The sequence below is a fragment of the Tetrahymena thermophila genome (assembly GCF_000189635.1).
Source record: "Tetrahymena thermophila SB210 genomic scaffold scf_8254815, whole genome shotgun sequence".
In the NCBI taxonomy this organism is placed as follows: domain Eukaryota; phylum Ciliophora; class Oligohymenophorea; order Hymenostomatida; family Tetrahymenidae; genus Tetrahymena; species Tetrahymena thermophila.
The window spans coordinates 404,326-417,002 of NW_002476571.1; the positions used below are offsets into that span (position 1 = coordinate 404,326).

Here is a 12,677-nt window from a genome sequence, read left to right on the forward strand (position 1 = left end):
ATATGGTTAAAATCTATGCCGATGAGAATTTATGAGGATTTACGGTAATTAATCTTTTATAGTATTTAAAAATAGAAATAGATAAAGGGATGGACACTACTTTCCATATGAACATACTATTAAATTATATTGTTTTTTAATTTAAACAAAATAAATATTTACAATAAATTGTATGCAAACCCTAATATAAATCCCCATTAAATATGAGTAGAAAATAATTAAAATTTGATATAATAATTAGAATATTAAAAAAAAATTTCAACCAAAAAATAATAATAAAATTAATTTGAATTAATTTGTTTACTATTAAGCTATAAAGCGAATTATTTCTTTATAATTAAAAATCAGGCAAAATAGTTCTTCGAAAAGGTTAAGCTTATTAAAATTGCTTGTAATCAATCTGTCTTTATATATATTAGAATATAATGATCATGGCTATTTTAATCACAGTTTTCGCTGTATTGACTATTATTATTGTTAAACTGCACTTTATTCCAATAATAAAAATCATGATTTTAAAGAGGAAGCATCCGAATTAAATTGAATCTATAGTCCATTTAGGCCCGAGCTTGGTTAGAGAAGAAAAATATAATTTGAAGCATTATGATGATAATATATATTCTATCAGGAACATTTACAAGAAAAACTAAGATGTTAAATTGATCTTATACAAAAATGCAAAAGGATAGCTGGGTTATATATTTGTAGATCCTGAACTTATCAAGCAAGTGCATCAAAATCCAGAGGTTTTCTAAAAATAGATGAGCAATCCTATTATAAAATATTTATTTTAAGATTCTCTACTCTTTAAAACAGGAAAGGAATGGTAGCGCTAAAGATAATTTTTAGGAAAATCATTCCACTTTGACGAGATTAAAAACTACTTACAAGACATTAAGTAAGTGACAAAGGAGGAACTTTAAAAAGTAAAATTGAAGATAGAAAGTTAACCAGATAGGTCAATAGAAATCGTCAAGACTTGCTAAAACATCACATAAGAAGTTGTTTTTAGAATTTTTTTTGGCTCTACAAATTTAAAAGTCTCTAAACCTGATGGGAAAGAGATCCCTATAGCTGATGAAATGATTAGTTCAATAGAAAGCTTCTAAGTTTTGTTTAGATCAAATTATCTTTTGTTTGCTAAATTCGTAATTTTAGGTTAAAACGTACTAGAAGTACTCCCTACTAATAAAGAAAGGGAAATTAAATAAAGATTCATAGATCTTAAAAAGGCTTGCAAATTAATAATTAGCCAAAGAAAGGAATAACTGATCAAAAATCCAACTTTATACAAATACAATTTTTTAGATTAATATTTAAAAGAAGTAATAGTAAACAATAATTAAAGCATTACAGATGAAGAAATTATATAGAACTCCTTAAGTCTATTCTTCGCAGGTACAGATACAACTGGTAATTTAGTAGGCAGTGCTTTATATTATTTGTCACTCAATCTTACAATTTAAAACTAAGCTAGAGAAGAAGTGCTTAAAGTACTTTCCCAAAAAAAACTAAATGAAAATTTAGAGGAAAAGCTAGCTTCACTAACTTTATAAGATCTGTCAAATATGAACTTCCTCAATTCAATTTTAAAAGAAACTCTAAGGTTGATTCCTCCAGCCCCAAACGTTCTTTCAAGAATATGCGTTTAAGATTTTTAAATAGGAGACTTCTTTATTAAAAAAGGAACTCCTGTTGGAACCTACTTTATCTCAAGTTAAATGAATCCTAAATTGTATCCAAATCCTGAAACATTTGATCCAAATAGATGGATGAACGCACAAGAGTAATTAATATTTTATTTAATTAATTTATTCATTCAAATTAATAAAATTATATCTTATAGACAAAATTCAATAAATTTCACTCCATTTTCTCTTGGACCAAGAAACTGCATAGGACAACATCTAGCAATTATTGAGGCAAAGTGCATTCTTTCATATATTCTAATAAATTATGATATTTTACCAAATGAAAACCAAAAAATTTAATTTAGAAGCAAATTTGTCTATGGTATTTAACCTGATAACTTTATTACACTTAAAATAAGATGAGTATTAATAATAATTTAACAAACTTTAATATAATAAACTTCATTTATTGATACTTTCTATTGTTTGATTTTAAAATAAATTCATTAAATAAACTTCTATAATTTAGTAATGCTCTCTATATTCTTATAATAAAATATCATCATTACATACATAATAATATTTTCTTTATATTTTTGTTCTAATTTATTCAATCAGATTTTATATGTATAATTTTACTTACCAAAAAATATTTTACTAATTTTGATATTAAATTTAGCTTTATTCCACAAAGCATTTAATCTTATAACCAATAAGTATTTGTAACTTGATATCGCAAAGAAATTAATTGAAAATGTTTTTTTAATTAGATTATGAGAAACTAAAGTACGAAATTAATTCCTCTTTCATTTTAGCAAATAAAATTTATCAAAATTATTGATTTATGAAATGAGTCTGATAAAGATTATCTTAAATAAATATATTTTTAAACTCTCATTTAATATTCACTTCTTTCAAATTAAGAAAAATCCAAATAATGTAATATTAATTAATATTTTCTATTTAATTTTGATCTCTGCATTAATGAGTGAATTAAGAAAAAAGTAATTTACAGCCATCAATTTATATGGTAAATTTAAATTCAGCAGATAATTTATTTTTATGATTATTTAATGTTTTATAAAGTTTTAGTTTTTTTGCTTATTGCTATTTTAAATAATTTGTAAAATAAGATTTTAAATTTGTTTGCATTTATTACATTATCATTTAAAAAAATAAATTCTTTCAATGATTTATAAATTTCATTTTTATAAGTGTATATTTATGATAGACAACTAGTAAATTTTATACTTATAAATCATTAGCATATGAAGCATTATATAATATTTAATTTTATTTTACAAATTTTCATCTAAAAATATGATAAAAATAGGATTTTAAGTTAAGCTAAAGAAGAAGTTCAATTTATTAAATTATATATCAGTTTACATCCATAAAAATCGATTAACAAGAAAATTAAAAAAAATTACTCAATCTAAATTTATCTATTTGATAAGAGTTAATTTTTACTTGTAGTAAACTAAGTTAATAATTTGTTAGTTATTTTATTTTTTAGCAATTTATTAATCATTTTATATCAAATTGTTAAATGTAAATTAAAAAATTATTTTTTTCATATTATTGTACATTAAAAATTTAAAGGGAAGGTATGGTAAAGTATTTAATTTAAGAATTTAGAAATCATTAAATGACTTTTTCTGATAATGAATCTAAAGCATCAATTAATTTTTATAGTTTTATTTTATTTAATTATAAAAATTAGGAATAAATAAATTTACTATTTATTTTTAAAGCAAAGAGGATAAGTCTGATTTCTATCCTTAAAATTCAAGTAATTAATTCATTTCAGATTTTAATTTAGTTAAAAATAAATATAAATTCAATTGAGTAATTATTTTAAAATAATTTATTAAATATTTAGGTTTAGAGTTATAAAAAAAAATTAAATAAACATGCTTTAAATAAAATAATATTAATAAAGTGTAAATTAATTACATTTAATAAAGAAACTTTACTTCTATTTTATTTTACTGTAATATTTATTACACTCATCACGATTTTAAACTCAAAATAAATGGCTAAAAAAATTATTCATTTTTAAAAAGTTTAAATATTTTTAAATAATTTTTAATATATTAGAAAAAACCTACAGTATATAAAAACTTGATAATAAATTTATCTATTTCATCATTTATTTATATATAAAGATATTATTTCAACTAATCACTATTTAGTTATTTTTAAAAAGATATTCTAGTTGTAATTTTTTAGAATAGCTTGATTATTTATTTATTTGTAATCTATGTTGATCAAGCTTACAATAATTGCTATTATTATTGTCTTTATCTGTTTTTCTTTCTGCAAATTCTAGGACATGCCTTTATACATGCTATAAGAATAAGAACACCTATACCAATGAGAAGATAACCATACCAGGGAAAACCACTTCCTCCACCGCTTCCACCTCCTGAACAATAAACACCGCATGTAGTGTCAGAACAGCAACCTTAGCCATCTGGACAATAGTATTATATAGCACCTTTAGTGCTACATATTTCATAAGCTTATGAGACGGATAAAGCTATTAAGATAAATATTAACAATTTAGTCATTAAATATTATTTGTAATTTTGTTATTTTTATTATTGTAATTAATTTAGCTTGCTAAAACCTTAATTAATTAAATATAACCCTGACCAGAAACAGCCCTTTAAAAATTAAAAAAATCAAATTAGATCCAAATTTTTATTAAAATAGAAAGAATTATGAAGAGTTATAGATAGATTAAAACATTAATAACCTAATCAGATATTGATTAATTAATCAGTCAATCTATCAAAAAGAATGAAGTATTCATTTTTTTATTTTAATCAGGCAGACAAATAAATAAATAAGCAAGCAAAGTACTTCAAGGACTTTTAAGTTTTTAACAATTAAGACATTTAATTAATTACTCTTCTTTTTTCATTTTATTTTTAGAATGGTATTCTAATTAAATAAATTAATAACGCGTTTGAATTGAAATGCTCAAATAAATTTATAATTTTTATTATTTATAAATAAATCTATTATTTTTATCAATTATAAATAAATCGAGAAGTTAATATTTTTATTTACTAAACCGAATATATTTTATAATAAGTGAATTGATATTTCCTAATTAATTTTTGTCTGTCTATTTTATATTTATTTTTTACATGTTTAATTTGAAATATCAGAAAACCTGATTGATCATCATTCTTAGATACTATTAATAAATAAATAAATGATTTTTTTCGAGGTTTTATTTTATACAAAATTATTTTATTAAATAATAATAAATTATATTTTTTAAATAATGATTAGAAAATTAAGTTACTAAGTTGATATTATAAAAAAGGTTATTACTACATTTATTATAATATAAATTAGAAAATGTAGGTATTCATTCTATTTAATAATTTGTTAGAAAGAAATGAATAAATGAATGTACTGATATTAAAATAAAAAAAAATTTTATTATTATTTTAATAAACTTTAAAACGAATTAAAATATTTTGTTTGTTTTTTTCAATTTAACTAATTTAAAAATTGATTGATAGTGATAAAATTAAAAAATATTTTGTTTTAAACTCAATCAATAATATTTTTATTTTGTAAAATATTAATATTCTATTTATCTTTCAATTAAAAAACAAACAATCCAACCTCAACTTATGAAATGTAAATCTTAAAATTTTAAAAACCAAAAATATATTTTATAAAACATTAAAAATTCTACATGAATTTTAAAAAAGTTGTAAATATTTTTAAATTAATTTTTAACATATGAGAAACTACATTATATAAAATTTTTTATATAAATTAAACTATTGCTTCATTTATTTATATTTAAAGATATTATTCCGACTTATCATTATTTACATATTTTTTGGAATAGTTTTATTAATTATGTTTAATTTATATTGGTCAAGCCTATAATAATTGCTCTTATTACTGTCTTTATCTTTTTTACTTTCTGCAAAATCTAGGACATACCTTTATAAATGCTATAAGAATAACAATGCCTATACCAATTAAAAGATAACCATACCAGGGAAAACCACTTCCTCCACCGCTTCCACCGCCTGAACAATAAACACTGCAGGTAGTGTCAGAACAGCAACCTTACCCATCTGGGCAATAATATTATATAGCACCTTTAGTACTACATATTTCATAAGCTTATGAGAAGGATAAAGCTATTAAGATAAATACTAACAATTTAGCCATTAAATATTATTTGTAATTCTGTTATTTTTATTATTGAAATTAATTTAGTTTTTTAAAGCTTTAATTAAATATAACCCTGACCAGAAAAGCCATTTAAAAATTAACAAAATCAAATTAGATCCAAATTTTTATTGAAGAAAAGTTATAGATAGTTAAAATACAATCTATCATTAATAACCTAATCAAATATTAATTAATTAATCAGTCACCCTATCATTAGGAATTAAGTAAGCATTAATTTTTCTATTTTAATTAGACAAACTAGCTAACAATTTTAAGGACCTTTAAGTTTTTAATAAATAAGACAAAAAATTAATAACTCTTCTTTTTTCATTTTATTTTTAGAATGGTATTGTAATTAAATAAATTCATAATGCTTTTGAATTGAAACACTCAAATAAATATTTAATTTTTATTATTTATAAATAAATCTATTATATCTTTAATTTATTAATAAATTTAGATAAATTAGTAAAAAAATTTTATATAAATTAATATTTAAAATTTTCGGAACCAATTTTATATATTTTCTAAAAAGTAAATTTAGCTTTCATAATTAATTTTTGTCTGATTGTCTGTCTATTTTATATTTATTTTTTATATCTTTAATTTATAAATATCAGAATATCTCATTGATCATCATAATATTTATATATGATTTTTTTCCAGTTCTATTTTGATTAAAATATTTTGTTAAATAATAACAAATTATATTTATTAAATAAAGATTAGAAATTTAAGTGACTAAGACTATATTATGAAAAAAACGTATAATAATATAAATTAGAAAAGGTAATTTATTAATTTTATTTAAGAATTTATTAGTAGGAAATGAATAAATTAATATACTAAAATTTAAATAAAAAATATTATTTTTTAACTTATTCAAATTTTTATCATTATTTTTATTAATTTAAAATGAACTAAAATATTTTATTTTTTTTCAATTTAACTGATTTAAAAAATTAATAGTGATAAAAGTAAAAAAAGTTTTGTCTTAAATTCAATGAGTAAATTATTTTTTGTAAAATATTATTATTCTATTTATCTTTCTTTCAAAATATAAAAAATAAACCTCAACTTTTGAAATATAAATCTTCAAATTTTAAAAACTAAAAATAAAATTGTTAATTTTTTAATTAAAATTTAAATATTTTGGGATGGTTTAAATTTTATATCACTATATAATAAATTACATTATATTCTTTACACTAATTTATTGCCATTTTTAGTTCACGAATATATAGAAAAAAATATTTAGTTTCTATTTCGTATATTTTTTGTAATTTAATTAATAAAAGAAAAATTTTATGATAAAGAAATAGTCAATCAATCAAATTTTTGAATGAATGAATAAATAAATAATTATTTATTTTACTCCATTTAATTTCTAAAGATAGTTTTTATCTTACTTTATTAGAAAAATTAAAAGATTTTAAATTCGATTTTACCCTAAATTTGAAAAATAATTTATTTTAAGGATAAACTTTATAGTCTGTTTCTTGAAAAAAACACTAAAATTTTACTTTTTTACTTGAATAATAAAAAATATTAAGACGCGATTTCTTACCTTACTTATTGTAAGTTGCTTGCTAATCTAGTAAAAAAGATATCAAAATCATTGATAAATCAAATTTAGTTTTAATACTAAAATCTCAGAAATATTAATGCATAATTCACTTGTAAATTAAATTCTATCAATCTATTTTAATTAGTTAAGATTATCAAAATAAAATTTTATTTTACTGTAACCACTTACAAAAGAAAAAATTAAACTTAAAAAAGTCTATTTAATTAAAATTTTATGTGAAAAATATCAAAGTGGTTTAGTGTTTCTAGCAAATAAAGTATCCATAAATAAATTTTTTAATTCAAATCGAATTAATTAATTAATTATCATATGATTGATGACTAAATTTATTTGTTCTAACCCAAAATTTTATTTTAATTACTTTTTTAATGTCACATAAAAATTAATTAGATTTCATAATTTTTGGTTGATAGTAATAAGAAAAAATTTGCTTATTTATTGCATAAAAAGAATACTTTCTCAAAATAAATAAATAAATAAATAATTAATTTTTTTCAAAAATATTAAAAACCTAAAATGAATAGACAAAATATTATCAATTTCTCTTGCTTAGCATTTTTTTTGATAGATGCAATTAATATTTTAGTTTCCATCTATTTATTTTTGAATGGATATCTAGGTTATTCTATTGCTTATTGGGTACTTTATGGTATTGAGAAAATAGTGATCTTAATTTTAAAAGTTAGTAAATATAAAAAAAATGTAAGCTTTCGTGATCTCTTTTTGTATATACTCTAATTAGATTTTAAAGAGCTGAAAGATCAAGAAGATTTAGTAATCTCAAAGATATACTTGCTATTTAGACTTTTTGGAAGGCTTTATCCTTTGCTAATATTGCAGTTAATATATTTTTTCGCTCTTGGATTATTCTAGCATTTAGAAAATACATTAATTTCTTTAATAATATTAATCAATTTCTTTTTATTAACACTGTACACTGGCTTACTGTGTAGCATTGTCTAAAGAATACAAACTTAATTTTCTCTTAAATTGACTGTTTTATCTGTAATTAATCATGTAGCTTATTATTTGAGTTTAGCTTAAATTCTATTATCCACGGATAAATGGGGAATTAATGGGGGATTTTATTATTTAGGAATAATATTTTTGAACTTACTCTATAATCTTGTCACTTTAGACAGAGACTACCAATATAAAGAGCAAAATCTATTTTATTTATTGCTAGGTATCTATATGAATTATTAATTTTTATAGGATAGTAAATGCAGCTAAATAGACCTACAAAATAAAGCTGAAGTATAAAATCCTGTTTTTCTCTGTTACATTAATTAAATTCTTAGATTAGCATTACTAATATGGTTAAGTTATTGTACAGCTTTGAATTCTTTGGATCTTCCGATCTATATAATTTGGTAGATTAATTTGATTTTTACAATTACTTGGAGTATTGCATTCTATTTTACTTTTTACTAAAATCTCTACTATGTTTTATTTTAATGGAAATGGGTAAAGATTAGCAATCAAAGCTAGCTCTCTGACTTTGTTTTCAGTAAATATAAAAACATTAAGTGCATAAGCATTTTGGTTAGCAATAGGAAGTGGTAGAGATGCAAAAACTTATAATTTAGAAATAAAATAAATAATTAAACACCAGTGAATGAAATATCTATATTTAATGAGTTCGATTTACTAAAGGAAAATGTGATGCAAATTAATGAATAAAATTTACAATGCATCTATGAGCAGTTTTATTTCTAAATATCTCAATATCTCAAGGAAGATGTTAAGATTAATTTAGAAGATCGCTTCAATAATACAACATGCGGATGCCAGAAAATAATGAAATTCATGATAGAAGAACCCTATATTTCGAATAATATCATATAGTAAGATTCGAGCTTTAGCAAAAATATCATTCCCTATATAATAAATGAAAGAATTTAACGAGGCTATTTATTTACTCCATTCACATCACATCTATTCTAAAATATATTTACTCAAAAATCAAAACTAGATAATCAATATCTTACACTTATCTAATCCCATATATTTAATGTAATAATGTACACTAAGCTAATTAAAGATAACATGATTGTAAATCCATAGCTGATTCTTATCGATTTACGATATTGAAAAATATTTAAAAGAAATTAAATTATCTAAAAAATATTTTATCCTGATTATTATTTGTATTCAATTTAACTTTTGAATATTGTGCATCTATTTATCAATCAATATTAAACCCAAATTAATAATCTGATTTTTAAAAAGTATTTAATTATACTTTCTGATGAATTTGATTTTATTAGTAACATAAGTAAATTAGTTAAGATAAAAGCAATTAACTTTATTGATTAGATAGAAAGGGTAATTAAATTATTCCAAATTTATCAGTATACTCTTACAGAGCTTAGAGTTTGGCATTTTTTTTTTTAAATTCTCATAATTTTATTTATCGAAGTTTATTTTGTTAATCTAATTAATAATATCTGAATCTATATTAATGAAAATTGAAAAATATTTTGTAAAATTAAAAAGTTTATTAATAGAAAAATTTGTGGTAAAGATTTTTCTTCTAACTTGTAATTAAAAAAAGATTCAAAAATACAATTTATTGCTATTATTTATACTTCTTCCTTACTAAATCTTTCTTTTTGTTTCCGAATTTTTAGTTTTTAAAACTTTTTGAATATTTATTTAATTAGTCTTATTAATTAACAATTTTATATTATAGTGTAAACTAAATAGTTGGTAAATACCATAAATCAACTAAAGCTCAAAAGGCAACTAATAAGTTCAATCTGTCTGAAAATAATTTTAATCAGAGAAAAATATTTCTGAGAATTTTCTTTATTTTTATTTAAACTAATACTTTTTTTCAAGGATTAAAATTTTAAAAATGGAAAAATAAATTATCTATTTAAATAAATGTTTTTAAAGCAAAATTTATTAATTTATAGATTTATAATTATATTTTGTTTACTAAATAAGTTATTGTTCACCATTACAATTTAAGAATAATTTTGTTAAACATAAAATATTTTTCTTTTAGAATTGATAATTACATAAATAGAATCAAGATGAACAGCCTCACAAAAAGCTTTCTTAAAAAGGATTTAATTTAAAAATTGATATAAGGTTTATTATCAAATAAGCAAAAATATAAAGAAAAAAATTGAAGGTTTTAATTTTTTACATATTTAGTTGTAATTAAAGTAAAAAAATAAATTTGATTTATTCACCATAAGATTTAAACGTATAATTAAGTTGTTTTTAAAGACTTTATTTTTATTTATAAATAAAAGAAGTTTACATCTTATTAAATGAAGTATAATAAAATAAAAGATAAATAATTAATTTATGAAAATAACCTATCTTTTTTTTAAAAATTGGCATATAAGTGTGTTAATAAAAATGTAAAGAATTGAAAAAATTTAAATATTTATTCTGAAAAAATTTAATATTATTAATTTATAATTTACCTTTTTATTTTTATGAAAAGATATTTTTAATTTATATTTTATCTTTTTCTGAAAATATATTTTTTTTTTAAGTAATCTTATGTATAAATTGTTAAATTTAAATATTTTTTTCTTCATTGTTAGAAATATTATAATTTTTTTTTTAATAGAGAGAAAAAAATTTTTTTTTTAATGATTAAAATATAAAACTTTATTTTTTAAAGTTTTTACAATATTTCCTAAATTATTTAAAATTAAAATCTTGATGCTTTTTATTTATTAAGATTTTACTAACTACAAAAAATTTTAATGCTTATTAAAATCAAATAGAGTATTTGTAACTTTATAAAAGCAGCAGTTAGCATTTTTAATTAAAATCATCAAATTTTGAAATTGTTATTAAGATAAAAAAGACAACATTCCAAAATGTCTTTTAATTAATATTAATACAAATAATAAGGAATATTAGAATTTGATGATAGTGATATTCATTAAACTTAAAAAGAAAAAAGGCTAAACTTGCGCTTTTTTATGTAAAATTCAGTATTTTATATGAATAAAATAAACAATGTAGGGCTTGATCAAATTAATTAATGTTAAAGTGATGATATAAAGATAGAAATACTTTCATATAAAAACATAGGACCAAGTGGTTGCTAAATTTTGGGATAATAATTAAAGTAAATGAATTACTTAAGGAAGCTTTCTTTAGCAATTAAAAATAATAATTTCATCGAAAAATAAGGCTGTGAAAATATCTCTAATAGTCTTTAGAATTTATAAAAATTAGAAACTCTAAAATTGATAATAGCTTCATATAATAATATATGTTATTCAGGATTACATGCCCTACTTAATGGCGTATAAATGCTTTTAAATTTATAGAAATTAGAAATCAGAATAGGATAGTATAACAAAATAGGAATATAAATTTGTGGTTTTAATTCAAATATTCAATATCCTCCAAATATCAAGAAGTTAAAAATCCTAATCGAAGAAAATAATGACTTAGGAACTTAAAATACAATTAATATTTTTTAAAATATTTGTTAATGCTCCTTATTATAAGAACTTTTAATATCTATAAGTAAAAACAATTTTAATTATTAGTGTTTAAATATATTATCTCAAACAATTTAGAACTTGATGTAATTAACAACATTTTAGTTTTTTGTTTACTAAAATTCTATTGAAGTTGAAGGTTTTAGTTCTTTATTCCAAAGCCTACATAATTTATAGCAATTAAAATACTTAAATTTAACTTTATAAAATTAACCTCTTTGTAATAGATGGTTTTTAGATTTGAATCAGTTGATTTATTCATTAAAATAATTGTAAAAACTAGAATTAGATATTAATTTGAACTCTTTATTTGCTTAAGAACAAGCTTGCTAGCTAGGAAGTGGATTTAAGCATGCTAAGAGCATTCAAGTTTTGAAATAAAAATTTGATGCATATTAAAATTTGGAATTTAGCAATTAAAACTATTAATAATCTTAAAATTTGTAATTTAGCAATTATAATTATTAACAATCTTAAAATTTAGTTTTTGATATTGCAAGTGAATTCAAAAATTTATTAAATCTTCATACTTTATCAATTTAAATTACAAATTTATGCTTATAATAGTAAGACTTCTTAAGCTTGGCTAATGGATTAGAATCATTATTAAACTTAAATTAGAATTTATATTTTATAATAAGAATGATTTAAATGGATAGAGCTGTTTAGTAATTGTTTAAAAAATTAAAAACTTGAAGTTAGATAAAATAATTTTGAGCATCGATGAAAATAGACAGACAGTAATTGAAATTATTAACA

General features: G+C 19.9%; 3 protein-coding genes across 3 annotated transcripts; 1 reads left to right on the top strand and 2 right to left on the bottom strand. All coding sequences in view use genetic code 6, as the record gives it.

The window, feature by feature from the left end:
* Positions 1-425: 425 nt before the first annotated feature.
* On the top strand, positions 426-2,054 carry TTHERM_00201630 (cytochrome P450 family monooxygenase; the record flags this gene model as incomplete). The annotated part of the gene is made up of 2 exons (XM_001007047.3): positions 426-1,786; positions 1,847-2,054. The coding sequence occupies 2 exons, from the start codon at positions 426-428 to the stop codon at positions 2,052-2,054; spliced, it is 1,569 nt and encodes a 522-aa protein (XP_001007047.2).
* Positions 2,055-3,901: 1,847 nt separating this feature from the next.
* Positions 3,902-4,204, bottom strand: TTHERM_00201640 (transmembrane protein, putative; the record flags this gene model as incomplete). The annotated part of the gene is made up of 1 exon (XM_001007048.1): positions 3,902-4,204. One exon carries the CDS (start codon positions 4,202-4,204, stop codon positions 3,902-3,904), a length of 303 nt encoding a protein of 100 aa, XP_001007048.1.
* Positions 4,205-5,540: 1,336 nt separating this feature from the next.
* On the bottom strand, positions 5,541-5,843 carry TTHERM_00201650 (transmembrane protein, putative; the record flags this gene model as incomplete). Its single annotated transcript, XM_001007049.2, has 1 exon — positions 5,541-5,843. One exon carries the CDS (start codon positions 5,841-5,843, stop codon positions 5,541-5,543), a length of 303 nt encoding a protein of 100 aa, XP_001007049.2.
* Positions 5,844-12,677: the final 6,834 nt, after the last annotated feature.